This window comes from Enhydra lutris, unplaced genomic scaffold (assembly GCF_002288905.1).
Source record: "Enhydra lutris kenyoni isolate GAN:26980312 unplaced genomic scaffold, ASM228890v2 scaffoldscaffold60, whole genome shotgun sequence".
Lineage (NCBI taxonomy): Eukaryota > Metazoa > Chordata > Mammalia > Carnivora > Mustelidae > Enhydra > Enhydra lutris.
The window spans coordinates 8061510-8083549 of record NW_019154144.1 but is presented as its reverse complement, the minus strand read 5'-3'; the positions used below and the strand labels follow the sequence as shown (position 1 = coordinate 8083549).

General features: G+C 37.2%; 1 protein-coding gene across 1 annotated transcript in view; it reads left to right on the top strand.

Moving 5' to 3' along the window:
* The window catches only part of LOC111158575 (spermatogenesis and oogenesis specific basic helix-loop-helix 2), a 50222-nt gene that overhangs the window by 3001 nt on the left and 25181 nt on the right, over nucleotides 1-22040 (top strand). Inside the window, exons 2-6 of the mRNA XM_022520696.1 lie at nucleotides 6427-6641; nucleotides 16025-16086; nucleotides 16167-16271; nucleotides 17855-17954; nucleotides 20009-20119. Of these exons, the coding sequence (XP_022376404.1) occupies nucleotides 6427-6641; nucleotides 16025-16086; nucleotides 16167-16271; nucleotides 17855-17954; nucleotides 20009-20119 (593 nt within the window). The remainder of the gene's footprint in view (nucleotides 1-6426; nucleotides 6642-16024; nucleotides 16087-16166; nucleotides 16272-17854; nucleotides 17955-20008; nucleotides 20120-22040) is intronic.

Genomic DNA, 22040 nt, shown 5'->3' with positions numbered 1-22040 from the left:
TCTCTGGGAGAGAATATAGATAACTGTCATATTTAAGTGATGCAAAGTGGCAGGATGTTTTAAAGGAAAGAGAAAATAAATGTTGGTAGTAGAAAGTTTTACAGGTTATTAATAGCCCAGTACACCTTTGTTTATATGTATTATTTTAGTGCAATTATTAATAGCACTCTCTTTCCCTCTCAAAAGTGTCTCAGTTTATAAGATAAATGGTCACCCTGTCTGTAGTAGATAGCTTAGTTTTGGACATTCATAGGTTGCTTCAGTTAACCACGTTAATTAAAAAGCAAAACCATAATCACTCCTTTTATGATCACTTGTTAATGACCATTACAATTCTTGGCATTTGGTTCACAAAGGACTATATTGGTATAGAAGAAGCCCTGTGCTACAGTGGAGATTCATAATCTGAGCTCAAAGGCATCGCAGCAGCTTTGAGTCCCACATTGCTCCTAAAGTGCTACTGGAGATGGAGGATGTTTTTAAAATGAAAAGGAACATTCTAGAAGGGTCCTGATACTCTGTACTGTAGAAATTCCCAGGTGTTATCCTGCCTTCTTAGAACATAGGACATTTGAGGGAAATAGAAGGAAATAAGGCTAGTGACATGGGTTGATAACAAGCTATTGAAAGGCTATGCTAAGGAGTTTAAATTCTTACCTGTTTAAAACAGGGTGGGGCAGGTGAATGAGACTGGGTCCTGATGGTGAATGGAGCACACAAATCAACCTCCTGGTCCAACCCAGACCCCACAGTAGGACATACTTAACCATGAGCCGATACCTTCAACAAGGAAATATGGGGGAAAAAAGGGAATGTGTGTGTGTGGCGGGTGAGGGGGGGGCGGCGGGGAGGGGGAGGCAGCAGGTAATCTAAATTAGAGGTCCAAGGTTGATTTAACCAAATGCAATGTACAGCACTTCATGGAATCTTGGCTTAAAGCAGCTTCTTTCTGACCCTTAAAAAAAAAAAAAATTCCACAGGGAAATTTGAAATTTAGAAAGCAGATGTGATCAAATTGCCACTAAAAGAAAAGTACAAAACCACAGCTTAAAAGATCTAAAGAAGAAAGTCAGAGGGAAAACAATTCTAGTGGTAGGCGAGGCTGAATGTTAGAGGAAACTGATGAAAGTTGACCAGAGTGGGCTCACCTGGTGATGAATTAGGTATATGCAGATCACCTGGGTGAGGTGGGCCCCTAGACTCTCCCAGCTCACCCCTACTTCATCCTGAAGAGAATGAACTGTATGTGGGACCTGGGTTCCTAGTGCTGGTAATTTCCAGAACTTTATAATTGACCAGGAGAAATAAAGGAATGGCAGGTCTGCCCGGGAAGGAAACAGACTAAAGTACTTGGCTTTCAGAGTATTGCCTTCCGTTATTATTTTGACAGTGAGTTGGCCTCAGGCTCTCTGGTCTCCAGCCTTGCTTCTACTGTCTTACCCACTCACACCAAGCCCACAGTTGTCCCTTCAAGGAAGCAGCCACTGGGGAGACTGCTTGTACATGATGACTTCGTCCTTGATTCATACTTATGTCTGGATAACCAAGGATCTCCAGACATTAACAGAACTAGACACAAATGCAGACACTAGACACAACTATTCCAGAGACAGGTTATTAAGGGAATAGAAAAAACTTCTAAAATTCTGATTTGTATTCTCAGTGAGGGTATCACATCCTAAAAATAGCAAGTTATGAGGAATTACCAAAAAAGAAAAATCTTAGAAGTGAGCAATTCACATTAAATGAACTAAAGTCATAAAAATCTCTGGAAGGACTGAAGAATGAGCTGGTGATATAAAAAATGAAGTTAAGGGACTCTCTTTGAGAAAAGCAGAGACATGAAGGATCAATTGTGGATGTCCCACATCTAGTGGAAGATTGCCAAGGAAGGATGAAGACGGAGGGAATTGGGAAATGGAAGGAAACTTACAGAGCCAAAGTTCCACTGAGAGCCAAGTAGGATGAATAAGAACTATGCTCAGACACATCCTAGAAAACCATCAGAACTGATAGCATAAAGAGAAAAGCACAGACGGGAAAACAAAGCAGCTTATTCTTTTTATCAACAACTGGATGCTAGAAGAAAATGGACCAGTAGTTTCAAGGTTCAGAGGCAAGGGATTTTTGACCTTGGAAATATTTACCAGGTAAAACTAGCACTGAATTGTGAGCCCTAATGCCACTATTAAGTAACAGAAATAAGGGGTTTAACTCCTGAAGTCTTATGGGAACAGAAAGAGGGGAAAAGGAAAATCCAATCAGCCAAACAGAAGGCATGGGAAAAAGAAACATAATTACTGTGGATGGGAAGCATGAAATAACCAATGAAGGGAATAAGACCATTTCACATTAAGTTATAAAAATTTTACAATTGATATTATATGATAATAGTTAATGTACATTAGTTAATGCATTGATATAATTAATTAAATTCCTACATTAAAATCACAGATTATGGAAAGAAACCTAAAAATTCAGATATATACTATTTACAGAATTCACACAAAATTAAAATGATATGGAAAGGCTCAAAATAAAGAGATGAAAAATGACTATATACTAGAAAAAAATTTCAAGTGAAAAACATTAAAAAGGACAAAGAAGTATATTTCAAATATATAGTTTTCTGCCCATAAAATTATCAATGTATAATCTATAGACTTAAAATATGTTATATAAACATTTAGGTTATTATATATATCAAATATTATAAATTATGTTTTTATGTGAATATGTATAATTACCATGAACCTCTATATACCTAACCCAAAATTAGATACAGTCTGTAGTTGGAGAAATTTATAAATTCACAAACTATAATTAGGAAAGATTTTACCACATCTTATAAGCTGAAAGATGAAGTAGACCTAAAGTAAGAAACAAAACAATAAGTTCTGTCTAAAAAATAGAGAATACATGTCCAGCACATATGTGCCCAGCAGAAAATACACATTATTTTCAAGTATCCATGGAACATTAACAAAAACTATATTACACCACAAAGAAAATACCAACGCATTCTAAGAAGCAGTCATGTAGGATACATTTGCATTAACAATGCACTGAAATAAGAAATGAGTGACTAGTCAATAGCCAAAAAAATTAAAAACCAAAGCCAAAAACACCATACTGTTGAAATTTGAAAACAGTTCAGGTAGGTGTTTAATGGAACTCTGAGGTTAAAATGGAAGTATAAAGTGAAATTACAAACTAACAATGAAGGAACATAGACACAATATATATCAAAATCTTTGGGGGACAACAGAGTGCCACTTGGAGGACTGTGTCATCCAATAGCACTTTTGGTAGTGATGACAGCATTCTATAATCATGCTGTCTGATACGGCAGCCACTTGCCATACGTGGATATTGAGCACTTGAAATGAGGCTAGTGCAACTGAAGTGAATCTCAAACTTTAATTTTAGTTAACATAAATTTAAATAGCCCCATGTGGCTATCAGGGTGGACCACACAGTTATAGCCTCTGATAAAGCATCGCCAAGGAAAAGAAGATAAGAAAATTTAATTATATATTACCCTCCAGTTAGAAAGCAAGAATAACAATGCACATAATAAATATTATATACATTTAAAAACTAATACATTTAAAAAGAGAATAAAATGAATTTAAAATATATATATATGTGAACTCATATATATATATATATATATATATATATATATATATATATATATGAATAATTCACTTAAGGTAGAAAATCTAAATTTACTGGTAGTCATTAAGGAACTGTAAAAGGTACTCTAAAATCCATCTCTGTAAATGGCTTCAGGCCCAGATTCTGCAGACATGTTTATCTAAATTTTAAGAAGCAGATAATTCTGTTTTATAAAATATTCAAGACCATATAACAATATTGAAACTTTCTGTTTCATTCTTCAAAGCTGGCATGACCCTGAGATACCCAAACCAGATAAGACAATACAATAAAAATTGTATCCAGTTTTACTTATGAACATAGATGGAAAAATCTAAAATAATATGAATGAATTTAGTCTACACGTTATAGGTTTATCCCAGCAAGGGAATTATGGCTTGACATTAGGAAATCTATTAATGTAATTCACTACCTAACAGAATATAGAATAAAGGAGAAAAAAGTATAATTATGTTGATCCAAAAAAGCATTTGGTAAATTTCAGCACCTCTTTCTGATTTAAAATTCTTAGCTTCCAAATAGAAACTTCATTAATTCAGTAGACGGTTTGGACCAGAAACTTTCTGTATCATATTTAGTGGCAAAAACATTGAATTATTTCCACTAAACTTAGAAACAAGAATGCCTAGTGTCACTCCTACTATTCACCATTGTTTTGGATGTTCTAGCCAGTGCTTTAAGATCAATGAATAAAAGCATAAATTCTGGATATAGGGACAAATGTGTCATTTTTATTTTATTTTATTTTTAGAGAGAGAGTGTGCATGCATACTCACAATTGGAGGGTGAGAGAGGGGCAGAGAGAGAGGAGAGAGGGACTTTCAAGCAGGCTCCTTGCTCAGCTCAGAGCCTGTCATGGGACTCAGTCTCATGACCCTGAGATCATGACCTGAGCCAAAATCAAGAGTCTGACCATTAACCACCTGAGTCACCCAGGCACCCCCGCAAAATGTCATTTTTGAAGGCAATATGATTATATATCTAGAAAATTCAAAAGAATCAACTAAAACATATTAGAACTAAAGAGAGAGTACCATAAAGTTCTTGAAGCAAATTCTTCATAAATTAGTAGTAGTCTCTGTGTTAGTAGTAATCAATTAGAAAATGCAGAGTGAGAAAATCTATCCCCTTTACAATGACTCCAGAACTTTGAAATATCTAGGACCAAACATGAGAACATGTGTAGAATCCATATGAAGATAACATTTAAAAAGGCCTGAGGGGGGGGGGGGCGCCTGGGTGGCTCAGTGGGTTAAAAAGGCCTGAGGAAGGCACCTGGGTGGCTCAGTGGGTTGGGCCTTTGCCTTTGGCTTGGGTCGTGGTCTCGGGGTCCTGGAATCGAGTCCCGCATCAGGCTCTCTGCTCAGCAGGGAGCCTGCTTCCTCCTCTCTCTCTCTGTGCCTGCCTCTCTGCCTACTTGTGATCTCTGTCTGTCAAATAAATAAATAAAATATTAAAAAAAAAAAAAAAGGCCTGAGGAATTGTTGAACTACTGTGAGAAAAGCAACTCACTTTTAAAATATAATATTTTTAAAAATATTTTAAAATATTTTTTAAAAAATATTTTAAAAATATAATAACTTTTAAAAATATAACTTTTAAAAATATAATAACCCCTTCGTGGAAAAAAAGGTGTATATATAAAATTACCTGGAAGGATATAGACCAAACTGTTGACAGTGGTTGCTTCTGAGGAGGGGATTAAATGAGTAAATGAGATACTTTTTTTTTTTTTTAATGGAAGAAGGAAGAAAATTAGAAAGCAGAGAGAAATGGGAAGTGCCAAAGTTTTGCTTACTTTGAACTTGACTAGTTTCTTGCACCTCAGATCTTCCTTCCACCCACCCCTGGGAAACCAGGCTGAAGGGGAGTGGAACCCCCATGGTGGAACAGCCTTCCCAGCATCCTGCCTTGCAGATTTGTGTCTTTGGCAAGCTGCCTTTCTCTTCATAGGTGTTTCCAACTCTTGGACCCACTTCTTTAGGCTTCAAGTCTGGTCAGCTCCCAAATCTGTTTTCTCACATGGATCTGTCTGTGGCCTGCCATTTCCCACTGTCTCCTGACTGTTTGCATTAATTCAAGCATCCCTGTTCTTTGACAGTTTTAGTGGATTGTGTTCAATAACTGTAGAGAATAAAATGTAGGAAAATGTGAAGATGGAAATTATATTTTTTTCTAACTGAATATGCTTGAAAATAATCCCAAAAGGAAAGAAAGATGCTTTTTTGGCCCCAAAATATTGGGTTTTGAATAGCATGTGTATTCCATTTAAAGAAAATACTATGCATATCTCTTGGAATTTAGGAATTTGGAGCTTACTGTGTTTTCTGGAATGTATGTTTCATCAAAATAAATGGTTTGGGAGAGCTACCAGTTTGTTTTTCTCAGTAGTAAACAGATTTTTGAGCAGGATGAGTGATTGGGAAACTGGGCCTTAAGAATCCTATCTGTTGTTCCTAGGATAAGAAAGAAACCCGTGAGAAAACCGTAGTAGAATACCATTTGTACGCAAAAGTATTTTTAAAATAGCATGACCTTCAGATCCATTCATGACCTCAGGTACTGAAGGCAAGAAATTAATAGTTCCCGTCCCTGAGATGCTTCTAGTGGACCATTCAGTCTACTTGTAGAATCAGTCGTTGTGTTCTTTATCACCTTTATTTATTGTATTCTCTTGTACATGACATTTTCTCTATGCTCAAATGTTAATTATGTGGTACTTCTGCCTTTTTCCTTCTCTTTCAGGCAAAAATAGACCTCTTGTTAGTTGGAGACCTCACTGTTCAGTACCTGGCAGATATTGCACAGAAATCCTTTTCAAATATTGCAAAAGTCACCATAACCATCAGGGATGTGGGGCAGGCAGCCGCACTGCTGAAGGACCGCCCATTTGACATGGTTTTCCTGAAGATGACTTCTTTGCCAACAGCCGAGTTGCTGGGAGCTATCAAATTAATTAGGTGAAGTTCAAAAACCTTGACTCTATACCTTTATAATAGTTTTTATTAAAACCCATTTCTAGTACAGAAAAAAACACAAACTTTAAAAAATGGTACTATGTATGCTCTCGTTTTTAAGATGAGAGATATTTTCATGGGCAGAATAGGTACACATATTATTGTTTTTGTTGCCAGTTTGACATGCTATTATAAGAATTATCATTTTAATTTGAAAAGTAATAGATATAGGTGAGAATGTGAGAATTAATTAGTCATAGAAATTTATTTGGTATATAGTACTTTAATCCCACAGCTACTCTCCTTTTTAATAACTATGTCACTTAAAATGGCACATCTTTTCAGGGTTCGTTAATTGTGATGGCAGATACTAAAGCAGGGGAGCACTCTCAGCTCTATGTCATGTTAGCAATGGACTAAAATCATCTTGTTCAAAGATGTCCTAATGTGGAAGAGCCTCAAGGCTCTCCAGATCCGTCCAGTCGAGATCTATATTACATCCAATACTTTTGCTTCATCTTGTAGCTCCGTAGACATTCTGCTTCTGTTTGACCCACTCCGCTCTAGAGGTCTGGAGTCTGGTGGTTGGAGAGTTAGGTGTGCTTTCTTGCCTGACTACATAGGATTTTGAGCCATTTTGGATTTTTTTTTTTTTTTAATGAGAGAGAGAGATTGAGAGAGGTGGGGGTGGGGCAGAGGGAGAGAATCGTATGCAGGCTCCACACTCAGCTCGGAGCTTGACATGGGGCCTCATCTCACAACCCTGAGATCATAACCTGAGCTGAAATCAAGAATCGGATGCTCAACAAACTGAGCCACCCAGGCACCCCCCATTTGGGGTGTTTTTAAACAAGGTTAGGTCAAAACGAATTTCTTCCCCGTCTATGAGAAGATTTGAGAGAGCTTGTAATATTGAAGGACTTGTAATAATTACAGGACAGGCCTTTCTGTCAGAGACAATGTTGTTATCCCTGAATAACAAGGAGCAAACCTGTTCTGTTACTGGCCAAGAGAAGTTGAAATGGGAAGAAGCCAAATCTACGACATCCTTGTTAAAAAAGAGAGACAGATGCAGCTCCAGAGGTTTCTTAGAACTGGTGATCCTCTGCATTTCTTTTGGCTTTCCACTGGGAATATGCACTCTAGACAAATCAGGCAAACTACCTCAAAGTCGATTTCATTTCCAAGATATGTTGTGAACTGTTTCTTCTGAAGATATGCCTCTTTTATTACATACCTTTAAAAAACGACTCCTATGAATAGAGTTCCCTGGCTGGGACTTCATCATAATTTCGCATTTATTGTATTTCAACACTTTTACAACAGTGTTATGAGGAAGGTAGAGCAGGATTTTGTCATCCCTACATGACAAATGACGAAAGGTGAAGGGATTTGCCTAAGGCCACATGACTGACTTTTACAAAACTCAAACTAGAACTCTTTTTTCTTCATGTTCTTTGTAAAAGTCTGTAATTACTTGGCTTCTGTGCTGAAGCCCCTTATTTCACACCCCTGAGGTTCAATGTTTGCCACACTTTGTACAAACATACTTAGCATTTTGGAAGAGTACTGGACAAATTGGTGTGGCTAATCTCTCTCTTCATTTCAAGAGTAGGTGCCTAGCCAGGTCCCTCTGACTGTAGTAAAGGCTTTGTATTTGCTAGCATTGAAGCTACATTTTGAACAGGAATAAGATTATGGTTCTATTTAAGAACAAGTTTTATGTCTAGTTTCAAATATTAAAAGCTAGAAGGTTAGAGGAGAGAACTCCCCGTCTGATACTCACCTGTGTGGGTTCTCCCCACTGGTGGTTTCTTTGCTCTGAATAACACAGCTGATGACTTTTCCGCAGGGAAAAGAAGGTAGACAAAGGTACTAAATATACAGAAATGCATATGGTAGTTCTGTTTTGCTATAAAAACATTTGTTTCAAAAGAAAAAGAGGATCATTTGAAAACACCTGGATATGTTTTTCTTGTCTCTTGTTCTGCTAATACCTAGAATATAGTATAGTACCCAGTACCTAGCTGGGGTATGACGGAACAACTGTGTGGGTGTGTTGGAGAAATGCCATTCAGTGCAGACATTGCCTTCTAGCTTTTGCCTTCCTCCCTAAAAAGGGGATAGTTTTCTTTGTGGAATCTTTGCCTTTCATGATGCTAGCTTCAGAGGTTTAGGATGTCCCTGGAATTCCCTTTCTTGCCCTCAGAACTGTTATGAGTTTATGACTTATGAATTATTTAAACTCTCGTGGGATTATACATGTTCGTATTTTTGTTTCTATTTTTGAACCTGTGGTTTCTCTTAGAGTAATGAGTCCTGTAAACTTACTGCCCCATTTGTAAGGCATTTAAAGCTTCATCATTCCTAAAGCACTATATCTTTTGAGTTGGAGCTGACATTTAATGTGCAAACCAGAACGAAATGTTTAGCTTTTCTTTTGCTGTTATTTTAGATTTTTCCCTCTTACATCCTTGTTGCTTTGTAATGTCTCAAAATCTGGATGAGTTCTGCAAAATACACAACTGTTTATGTTCTCTCTCTAGGTATTTTATACATTTCACCAGTTAGTAAGAAGCTTAATGTAGAGTAGAAATGTCCCCATTTATTTGCAGTATTACAGCCCATAATCACAAATCTATATATTTATAATACATATGGATTTCTACTGAAGATAAGAATGAAGTATATAGCCTGTTAGCTATAAGATTAGGCTTTTTTTTTAGAATAAAATGTGAGCAGCCTATTTAGGATTTTTAAATTTATGCTTATATAAGAACTATGTTTTCAGCTGAGAACTAATCAATGATCACTTTTAATCATTCATAAAAATATTGGTAATTTACAGGCTGACATTCTCAAGAATTATGGCACATCTTAGGGGTGCCTGGGTGACTCTGTCAGTTAATCATTTGCCTTTCCTCAGGTCATGATTCTAGCATCCTGTGTCGGGCTCCCTGCTCTCCCTCTCCCTCTGCCCCTCCCCCTGCAATCTGTCTGACTCACTCTCTTCTCTCAAATAAGTAAATAAAATCTTAAAAAAAAAGAATTATGGCACATCTCAATTATAGGTTAATGATCTTAATAGTACTCCCCAATTTTATTTCATTTTACGAATACATTGTTATTGAGCCAGATGAACTCAAATACTACCCACTGATAGAATGTTTTAAGAGTCTTAGGGCTCATATGCTTGGCTTCAGACTTCCAAATTGAACTCCACTCAAAAAGCAGACACTTGATAATTCAAATACATCCTGATACCTTATCTTCCAAAGCCAGGTATGGAAAATTAAAATATGTTTTAAACTCATGGACAATGTATGGATCCGTCTGAAATTGTGATTTTTCCATTCCATGAAATGTCTCTGTAGTCCTTAGAATTCTGTGCTTGTGAGCTCTGAGTAGTTCAGCAGTAGCAAAGGAATGCAGAATGTGGTTCCATCTGTTCTGGCTACAAATCAAGTTTGGATCTGATTTTATTTTTCCCATGTAGTTTCAATTGTCTGATCAGTTAACTTATTACTTCACTAAGAAAACCTAATCTTGTGAGCCACAGGGATCTATCTAACAAGCTGTCCGTTTGTGTCCCCAATTCCAAAACATCTTTGACTTGACAGTGCAACTCAGTAAATCTTACTAGTTAGTTGGCATGACCCAGCCCCTGAATGCTTGATGATAAAATAACAACAAAATATCAAAGTAGTTTTGCTAAAAACATAATCCTATAAATTGACAGTTGAGTGTAAATGTGGTGACCCTGACTTAGGTTCACAGCAAGAATAGTGTAATGGGAACAGAGCAAACCAACCATCACTATCAACAGAACAAACCCTCAGAGCTCAACTAGATTTTATCACAGGTGCCCTATTAGGAGCAAGGGAACTTAACATTTTCACATGTAAAGCTCTCAATTTTCTCATTGAAAATGGTTATTTTAATTAAGTCATTAGCAAAGAACATTATTTGTTGCAAGTCCCAAATAGGCCAGCCAGGTTAGTTTGGCTCCAGTTGGCATAATGGATATGGCATAATGGCATAATGGCTCCAGATGGCATAATGGATAATTGTACTCAAGAAGGCTACCACCCAAAAGCGACACTGGCTTTTGTGCCTTGAAGTCCTTGTACTCCCGAAGTTTCCCCTGGCTTCACAGGGACTTATAAGACCCCACTGGTCCTTGTATTAGATGGTAGATTTCCGAGACCAGGGCTTTCTTGAGGTTCTTTAATTAGCTGTGTGTATGACTCAGCTCAAGTCACTTTATACGACCTTTTTTATTTTTTTCAGCTACCATGGGCCAGACCTGGGCGTAGGGGCAAGATTGGGGATCTGTACTGCTGCAGTTTGAGCTTATTTCTCCAGCTCCAGAGATACCAAAGACAGGCATAGGAAGGGACACTAGAATATCAACATCCAGTCTTGTCTGTAGAGTATGGTCTCAGGAACCGTGTCGACATTTAAATGGTTTGTTGTATGGAACATGAGGAGAAATGAACTGTCCCCCAGTGAATTGCAAATTTTTAAAGCCCAAGAGATTTCAACTGAGAAGTTACTCGTAAGGCCTCAAAACCTGCAATTTGATTTTGGTATATGGAAGAAGTGCTGTTAATTGAGGTGGATGAAAGAGATTTTTGCTTTATTTCTGTGTTGCTTAGTTTTAAGGAACATTCATTCATTAAGAAGAGGATTTTTTTTTTTTCTTTTTGTGATCCTGGAAACCCTTAGCTTATCGATCTGTAGAGAATGTGAATGAGCAGCTGAGCACCGGACCAGAGTGTTGGATTCTGGGAATTCTCTTGGTTCGTGGAGCTCCTGTACAGCATCACAATTAGAGTTTCACTGGCAGGAGAAGTGTTGGGGTTGGTAATTGATTCTGTACTAATGACAAAAATCCAGGAATTCCAACTCTGTCCGATGCAAAGCTTGAAATTTGAAAGTCGTCGTGAGGGCATATAAATTCACTATCCAAGTCTAATCTACTTTTGTGCTGGTAATGTCAATTTGTAAAATAAAAAAACAGACACAGAATATTTCTAAAAGCAAAGAATCTGTTTTATTTAAAATTCTCTAATTCTAGAGTATTTTAGCTTATAATTTCTCTTTGTGAATCAGCAAAATGTTTTTTATTTCAGAAGTTGAGCTAGACGTTTCTTTCTGTGGTCCTATTTGTTCAGTTCATTTTTCCTTTCCACTTCCGTTTCCCCATCTCGTTATCATGCCTCCATCATATCCCACTTAAAATTATACATGAAATGCTTACATCGTGGCAGGTGACATTCTTATCTCCCTCCATGCTACCATGCCCTCCCACACCAGTAAGCTAATGTGCCTTTCTTACCTCCACATCTGGTCCGCCAGTCAGTCCTAGGCTCCCTCCCGCATGTGCTTGTTTTGATGGTCGTACTTCTGCCTGAGCTTCTCATTTCCTCATAGAAATGTGCATTCTCTCTTTTTTTCTCTTTTGGCCCAAACTCCTCAGAATTCGTACAGCAGAATCAAGCCTGAAGAAATCTCAGTTGTGTGCATGTCATATGTTAGCACTGTCCTGCTTGTTTGAAGTAATTAGTAAATATTCTGAATTATTTGATTTTTTTTTTAAAGAAAGTTCTCTGGTATGTCTACTTTACTCTACCATCAGTTCTTGGCTGTGTACTTGGAATATGGTCTCCCAAATCTACACTGTGCTGTCATCCTCCGTCCACCCCATCATAGAGTGGTCTTTCTAAAATGCAAATATAATCCTGTTAATAGCTTAATAGCTTCCCATTGTCCATTTTAAGAAAATACCAAATCTTTAATTGAGCCTAAAGGTCTACATACCTTCTCTGGTCTTATGTTATGTGTCTCTCCCTTAGAGACTCTGTATCATCTTGGACTTATTTGACTTTCTCTATATTCCAGGGCCTTTTCCCAGGGCCTGTTCTGTTTGTCCAGAAAGTAGTTTACTGCTTATCTGCTTCTGACCCCCGCACCACTCAGTTCTACCTTGTGTAAAGCTAACGCCTAATCAGCCACAGAGGCATTTCTGCCTGGAAGCCTGAGGCTGCAGAGTGGGGTAGTTCCCAGTTATGTCCTTCCACTGGCCTGTATGACTTTTCTTCACAACACCGGGTACATATTTGGCTACTTAATTAATTATCTACAGTGATTTGTTCAACATCCGACCCCCTTAAGAAACTGTTCACTCCATGAGAGCAGAGACCTTGTTTTCCTGTCTGTTCATGATATTCCCTAGAGCCTAGCACAAGTCTGGCACTTAGTGGGTTCTCATAGTATATGACTCAGATATATAAATTATGTATACAGTTGACCCTTAAATAGCATGAGGGATGGGGGTACCAATTTCTTGCATCGTCGAAAATCCATGTATAACTTTTTTACAGAGGGTATTTTTTTATTGTGTTGAAATCCCATAACCAAGTGTCTTGTCCATTTTTTAGTGTTCAGTTCAGTAGTGTTAAGTGTATTCACATTGTTGTGAACTGTACCTCCAGAACTTTTTCATCTTGCAAATCAGAAACTCTGTTCCTATTAAACAGCTCTCCCTCTACCCCTCTCTGTATCTCCTGATAACCACCATTTTACTTTCTGTTTCTATGAATTTGACTACTTGAGATACTATAAGTAGAATCGTATAGTACTTACTTTTTTGTGACTGGCCTATTTCACTTAACATAATGTCTTCAAGGTTTATCCATATTATAGCATTTAACATCTTTTCCTTCTTTTTAAAGACTGGATAATATATTCCATTGTATGCATATAACACTGTGATGGTTAACTGGGCCATGGGTACTCAGGCATTTGGCCAAACATTCCACTGGGTGTATCTGTAAGGATGTTTCTAGAATATTTTCACATCATGTTCACAGCAGCACTATTCTCAATAGCCAAGAGGGAGAAGGAACCCAAATGTCGACAGACAGATGAATGGATAAACAGTGTGGCTATATTAATCAGATCGGATTCTCAAGAAACAGAACCAATAGGATGGCGAGCTATCTATTGATCTATCATCTATCTGTCCATGTACCTAGAGATAAAGGAGGAGAGAAGTTGATTTATTTTAAGGAAGTGGCTCATGACATTATGGAAGCGAAGAAGTCCCAAAATCTGTAGTTGGCAAACCAGAGATCCAGGAGAGCTGATACGTAGTCATTCAGACTGCAAAGGTCTGAGAACCAGGAGCTGATGGTATTAAATTTCATTTGAAATGCTGGCAGGCTCACCACCCAAGAATAGCCGATACTTCAGTCTGAGTCTGAAGGCTGGAAAAGGCCAATGTCTCAGCTCTGGAGTCAGGCTGGAGGAGTGCCTTCTTACTCAGACTTTTTGTTCTATTTAGGTCTTCAATTAATTATGTGAAACCCACCCACTTTAGGAACGTCACTCTGCTTTATTCAGTCTATCTCAATTCAGGTGTGGTTCTCATCCACGTGTAACTTTTGACTACCTCCAAAAACTGAACTACTAATTACTTGCTGTTGAACTGAAGCCCTGCTGATAATTTGGAACAATCAATTAATACCTATTTTGGAATTTATATGTATTATATGCTGTATTTTCAGAATAAAGTAAAGCTAAAGAAAAGAAAATGTTATTAAGAAAATCATAAGGAGGGGCGCCTGGGTGGCTCAGTGGATTAAAGCCTCTGCCTTCAGCTCAGGTCATGATCCCGGGGTCCTGGGATCAAGCCCCACATCGGGCTGTCTGCTCGGCGGGGAGCCTGCTTCCTCCTCTCTCTCTACCTGCCTCTCTGCCTGCTTGTGATCTCTCTCTGTCAAATAAATAAATAAAATCTTTAAAAAAAAAAAAAATCATAAGGAAAAGAAAATATACCCACTACTGTCCTATATTTATAAAAAAATCTACATGTAAGTGGATCCACATAATTCAAACCCTTGTTGTTCAAGGATTAACTGTAATGTGACTTGGAGCATAGAATTGCATGTCTTTACTTTCAGTACATATATAAGATAATCTAACAATATTGTTTAGTGAGGGTTCTTCCAGGTCCTGTCTTAAGGAATAAATAATAATCATGCCTAACCACATACTGATATAATAAATGATGCTTTAAGCATTAGAGAATAGTTATTTTTTCTTAAGCCGTTGAGCAGTTCTCTTTAAAGCCTCGTTCACAATAATATTCTCCTTAGAAAATAATTTCCTTCTAGCTAATGCCAATGCTCAATATCCATTAAATTATTAGAATTTCCAACTTACTGATCTCCTCAGTGTAGTTTATTGTAATGCCACATTTCTTTGTTTTATTTATTTTTTGCTTCAATCATGTAAAAGTAGAGAGAACAGTATAACGAACTTGCCTGTACCCATAATGCAACTTTAATAATTACAAATACATGACCAATCTGGTTTCATCTCTGCCCCCTCCTACCTTCCCACCCCTGTTCACTGGTGAATTATTTTAAAGCAAATCTAAGTACTTTCATCCATAAGTACTTTAATAAATACCTCGAAAAGATAAGGACTCTTCTAAAAAAAAAACCCACAATAACAATATCACACCTGAAAATTAATAAGTTCTTTAAATTATCAAATACCAGTGTTCAAATTTTTCTGCTTATAATTTAATTTTAATTTTTTTATTTATTCATTTTTTAAAGCTTTTATCTATTTAAGTAATCTTTATACCCAATGTAGGGTTTGAAACGAGACTCCAAGATTAAGAGTCACATGTTCCAATGAGCCAGCTACTGCCCTATCTTTTGATTTTTTTAAACTGTTAGTTTATACAAATCAAGATTAAATTTCCCCTTTCCTCTGTTTTAATTTCTTTGTTTCTTACTCTTTATATTTTTAAAAGGGGTCATTTGTCTTACAGAATTTCTCACGCTCTGGATTTTGCTGATTTCATCCCCACAGCATTCTTTAAAATATTTCTCTTTTCCTTAAATTTCTTGTAAAATGGTGGTTAGGTCAAGAATCTGGATATGATTTAAGTTCTTTTTTTTTAAAGCAAGAATAGAAATGGTCCAGCCCTTCAAACATCACTGATTGGAGATGCTGCTTTTACTAAATTTCCATATGAATGCCACCATTTTAAGTTCTACAGAAATAAAGGAAATCACTCTAGTTTAGTTCTTAGTAAGGTAAAATACTGAATCCCAATTTTTTTAAAAATATTTTATTTATTTATTTGACAGACAGAAATCACAAGTAGGCAGAGAGGCAGGCACAGAGAGAGGGGGAGGTAGGCTCCCTGCCGAGCAGACAGCCCGATGCGGGGCTCGATCCCAGGACCCTGGGATCATGACCTGAGCCAAAGGCGGAGGCTTTAACCCACTGAGCCCCTCAGGCACCCCCTGAATCCCAATTTTTTAAATGATGATTTTGGTTCATGTTGACATTTTTTCCCTCAGATTTAGCAAGAAGAAAAATACACATTTGCTGTTTGTTTTTATCACCCCTGAGAATTTTAAAGGTATGTGCCTGCTGGACATAATATTTGTTTTTTCTTCAAATAGAAATCATAAGGTCAATATTTAAAACAAAAACTCTTAGGTTGTGTTTCAGGGCACGGAGCTGACATTACTCTAAATGAACCAATGACCATCGAGAAAATGAGTATTGTGGTAAAGTACTGGAAAACCTATTTCTCAAATACTGGTGAGTGAAAACTAAATATCCAAAGGTTTGAAAAGTCCTAATTAGATCTACAAAAGCTACACTTAAACATTTTCAAGTTGGTTTTCCACTTATGCTTTTTATTTGCTAAGGATTAACTATTTACTGCTAAGGATATACTATTTACTATAAAGCATATGCAATCCCTATTAATCATAGTCTAAAGGGAAGATGTGTAAATAAAATAAAAGGAAACATACGTTTTCTACCTGTGAAGAAAAAATTTACATCTTCCAAAGTTGAAAATGTGTTGCCCAAGGGCAAACACAGTGCTGTGGCAGGCACAGGGTTTTTCTTTTTAGTGCCCTAGTTGCTACCATCATTTCTTACTCTTTAAAATGGAATTAATCATATTATTGTATGAGTGTCTAAAAGCCAAGGCCACTAACCTTGAATTGTATCACACTTTCTTTGCAAAACACTCGCTCATAGATTATTTTATTTCTTTAAGTTAATAGGGTGGTTATCCTTTCTGTTTTAGAATTTTAAATACAGATAATTAGCATCAATGCTTCAATTAGACCTCTCATTTCTAAACTCTTCACCTACATTGTATTATGTGTATCACCAGCATCTAAACACTTAAGCTGATAAAATTTACTTTAATTTGCTTCTAAAAGGACAGACTCCAATTTCTGAAATTAAATTCTACTGGAGTCACTGTTGTTCAATGACTATGGTTTTCCTAGGCCTGGGATACTAGGTAGGATTTTTTTTAAAATTAAGATGATGTATTTCTTAAAATGGGCCTGAAAAACACTTTCAGGATTATCCTGTATAAACTCCTGCTCCAGATGGCATAGGACTCAGTATATCCTTCCTTCCTTCCTCCTTCCTTCCTTCCTTCCTCCTTTCTTCCTCCCTCCCTCCCTCCCTTCCTTTCTTTCTTTCTAACATTCAGGGAAGATTAGTGAGCCTGTTCTGTAACATTCCAATGGCTCCCAGTCTCTGCAGCCTCAGAGTTCTTCCTGAAAATGGCTAACTGGTGACCCAAATCCTCTTTGCAACCTCTTATTCTGCTCTCAGTGGAAATAGAGCAGCTGCTCATCACCACCTGTCCAGCACCCTCCTTATTGGTCATAACCACGTCTGCTTCTGGTCATCTCATCTTTACTCTGAGGATGAGCAGCTGCAAAAAAAAAAAAAAAAAAGAAAGAAAGAAAGAAAAAGAAAACATCAGATGTCATATTTTGACAATACAGCTGCTTACTGTAGACTCAAACATATTTTCTTTCTCTGACATTTACCTATAAATAAGGACTTGATAAATAAACTCAGTTGAGTGTGTTTTAAGCACATCTATCACTAAGTTATTAGAATCTGATTGAAAGAGGATGTCCTGGAGTGAATGGAATGTATATTTTCGTTTTGTGTTCTAACCAGGGTGGTTTCATGCTTTATAGACTAAAATCCAAATTGCTTTCTATTTAAAAAAAATATTGCTTTTTAAAATCTATTGAATAAAAAGTGGCAACTGCTTTTTGATGAGGACTTGTATGTATGATCAACATTGTCCCCACCAGTGATTTTTAGAATTAAAATTGTCCCCTCTTTAAAACTTTCAGCTAAGATTGAATATTCTGTAAAGCCTGAAGAACCAGGATTGCCCCTGCAGAAGTCCTGCAGTGAACAATTGGGATATTTTTCTACTGATCTATTTGCTTGGTTAGTGTTTTTTAATTTTTCATAATAACAATGTTTCCTGTATAATTTCTGGAGAACTTACTGATTGTGGAATAGGTTCGTGTGCTAGGGGTGATGCAAAAGGAAGAAGAGGTTGTGTGATAGAAGGGGGATGGGCCGTTTTCTGTATTTCTCAGAGTCCTGAGCTGGGACTGTATGTATATATGGCAGGGGGATTCAATTCAATATAAGGAAGTGCTTCGTAGCAATCATGGTTGACCACAGCCAACCAAAGTGAACTGTGAGGTAGTAAGTTCCCCAACACTGGATGTGTTAGAGTCTGGTTATTGTTCATTAAGGTTAAATAATAGCGGTGATACTCAAACTTTTTAGAAATAGTACAATCATCTTCAAACAAAAACTTTACATATAACCTCAGTATTTAATCAGACAAGAGCAGCCTCAGATGTTACCATCTAACACTAAGCTTCTCCCTGATGTCTTTTTTTGAACTCCTGAATCTATCTCCCCAATTATTGAAAACAATACTTAAAAAGGTCTATCTCTGTCCCCACTTCTCTCACCCCAAGATGTTAGAACTGGTATTCAAATCTGCATTGGACAAGCAGTTGAACTGGGGTGAGACCTTTCCAATGCTAGAATTATCTGCTTATAAAAAATTCAATTTTTATGAATTTCTTTCATTCACTTTAAGCTGATTTCCAAGGAGATTTTAAATAGCACATAGGGTTGCAAGGAATTAACATAGCTGCTGAGGACATGGGTGATGATGGTGAGAATTTTGAGTCAATCACTTCCGGAATTTGTAGAATGTGACCATCAACTATTTGTAGAAATGTGACCATCTATTATTTGAAACAAGGAAAAGACTTGGCAACTAATAAGTGAGGGTAAACTGAGATGTGCTCACTTAAATGATGCAGAGATAGCAACAGGTTTCTTGATTTTAACCTGAAAGAAATTTATTATATTATACCTTTTTTGGGATATGAGGTTGGGAAGGGTTTTGAAAGGCTTAGGGATTTTCTTGAATTACTTATAACTTCTTTTTGAAGCCCCCTTGTCTTAAATCTTTGTTTTTCCTCAGAATTCTACCACTACAAATGAAAGTAAATTTTCAAATCAAGCTATGTCCCTTGGGATAGAAGAAATAGTATTAGTTTATAAGTTTCTTAAGTAAATATATATTTTTTTTTCTTAAGATTTTATTTATTTATTTGACAGAGATCACAGGCTGGTAGAGAGGCAGACAGAGAGAGAGGAAGGGAAGCAGGCTCCCCATTGAGCAGAGAACCTGATGCAGGGCTCGATCACCGGATCCTGGGATCATGCCCTGAGCCGAAGGCAGAGGCTTTAACCCACTGAGCCACCCAGGCGCCCTTATATTTAAAGATTTTATTTATTTATTTAACAGAGAGAGATACAGTGAGAGAGGGAACACAAGCAGGGGGAGTGGGAGAAGGAAAAGCAGGAAGCCTGCTAAGCAGAAAGCCTGATGCTGGGCCTGATCCCAGGACCCTGGGATCATGACCTGAGCTGAAGGCAGACGCTTAACAACTGAGCCACCCAGCCAACTCTCTTAGGGAAATATTTTTAAAAAGAATTAATCAAATTGCTTGGAGGAGTTTTAGAGAAATGGTAGAACCAGAAGATTTCTAAATGGAAGGAACTTGACCTCTGCTAATCAAGTTGGAATGGTGTACTGTGGCCCTTTAATCCTTCTTGTTGTTTTCCTATAATACACCTTTCGATACAGTCATATAATTTTTGGTAGTCATATCAGTGAGGTCAGAATATTTTAATCCTGCTTGTCTCTGTTATTCTTTATCTGTATATTTTAGAACTTTGATTAGTCATTGGACTTATGATGATCTTGATCATAAATTCTTTAGAGTCCCTGAAATAAAATATTCTGCACCAAATATATAAGGTAAAGTGCTTTGGTATTTTCTGCACCTTTGCACGAAGCAAGGGACTTAGAGAAGCACCTTTGATTAGCGTATTGGTGCTTATTGTTTAATATTGCCTGACAATTTTCCTCTTAAATCTACGACATGATTTTCTCTTGTTTCTAGCTCTGGATCTCTAAGAAATGACTTTGGGCTTGAATTAAAGGCTCCGTTGCCAGATTTTGAAAAAAACAAAAAGATATCTCTTCTTCATTCAAGCAAGGAAAAGCTAAGAAGGTGAATTATGGTACAGTCCGTTTTTAGTATTATTCCTTTCAAGGAAGAAATTACCTTCATGAATCGCATAATTATTTGTAGTACTGTTAAAAGTTTCTGTGAAACTAGTAAATCTGACAACTAAACACATGCAACTCTATTCCTTTTCATTCAGCAAATATCTGTGAGTATCTGATATGTGCTAAGATATGATTATAGCACCAGATAAAAAAATTAATCCTTGCCCTTCAAGGTCTTAGTCTGGTGCTCAAACAGACTTCTGGATAGGCTATTACATAGAAAGTTATATTTTCATAAGTTTCATGATAGAGAAGAGCACATAGTAAGCACACTGGGAAAGTTACTTAAGACAACCTCTTTCAAGGGAGCAGGAAGGCTTTCTTGAGGAAATGATGCTAAATTGAGCTTTAAATGAAAAGTGACAATTTGGTTTAAAAGTCGGGAGGATGTTTCATGAGGCAGGAATAGCAGGTGCAGAGGCTGGCAGTATCAGAGCATTCAGTGGATTTATGAACCTGCCAGTGTGTCCATGTACTGGGCTCTAATGGCACAAGTGGAAAGAGGCAAGAGACAAGAAGTAGGTAAGGGTCATGCACATCATGTTAAAGAATTCAAATTTGAATCTGAAACTGTTGGAGAGGCACTGAAGGATTTTTACCAAGGAGGGATGTGATAAGATTTGTACCTAGGGAAAAACAAAAAAAAACAAAAAGGATTTGCACCTGGAGTGAACACTAGCAGGATGTTAGAGAGTGAGTTGAATCTGGAAGTCTGTGGAATCTGTCAAAAGAAGTGATGAATCCTAACTATGGTTTTAGAAATGGGAGTAGGAAGAACAAATGCATTCCAGATATACTAAGTGGGTAGATTCAGTGGAAGCATGGATGTGGGAGGAGCCAGGTGTAAATAGATGTTGGGTCAACCAACTGCCTGGGAAGTCTAGTAGAATGGCAGGCTGGCAGTGGGAGGTGATTTTTGCGCTTGTTGGGTGTGAACACCTCCTTTTTTTTACACAAAGCTGTCTAGTCAGGAGTTGGCCCTTAGGTTCTAGAGAAAGATCTAGGCTAGAAATACAGACTTAGAGCTCTCAGAGATAGCATTTACTTAAAGCAGTGGATGTAGGGATGGATACGATAACTTTGCAAAGCATGTAGAGAAGAGATAAGTAGAAAAAAGAACCTTGGGAAAAATCTAAGGTATGGGAAGCAGAAAAGAAATCGGGGTAAAGAAAGATCAAGAAACCAAGAGGGACTGGAATTGAGACCAGGGAGAAGAGTTTCCTAAGGCAATGAGTGTTCAAGAGTATCACATGGCAGAAAACAACTAAGGGGAGAACTAGTAATTAACTCTTCGTATTTGGCAAAACGTAAACATCATTGGTCTTGGTAAAAATAATTTCATTGGCATGGTTAATGAAGAAACACCATTGTGGAATGATGGAAAATGAAAGGTGGGAGCATAAGTGAAAGGAAAGAGAAAATGAGGGTATATGATATATAAAAGGGGATCTAGAGTAAAATGAGAAATTTTGATAAGATTGGGCCAGACTTGAATATGTTTATATTTATATTCCAAAAGAAAATAGCTGGAAGAGAGATAGAGGTCTTAAAGATACTCATGTTCTGATTATCAGTGTTGTAAAAAAAAAAAAAAAATGGTGGATCTGTGGTATAAAAAATGAAACCAAAATTTGTTGGCTTGATATATGGTTTTATGAATTAACAATTTGAGTAGGGCTCAATGGGCAATTCATTTGCCTCTATGATGTCAACTGGGGTCACTGGTGGTATTCAGCTAGTGGATGGTCTAGTCAAGACAGTCCAAGACATTATGCCTGGAAGGCTTTGCAGGGATGGTTGGAAGGCTAAGCCCACTGGGACTAGTAGTTGAAGCTTCTTCAGCATGGTAGTCTCAGGGTTGT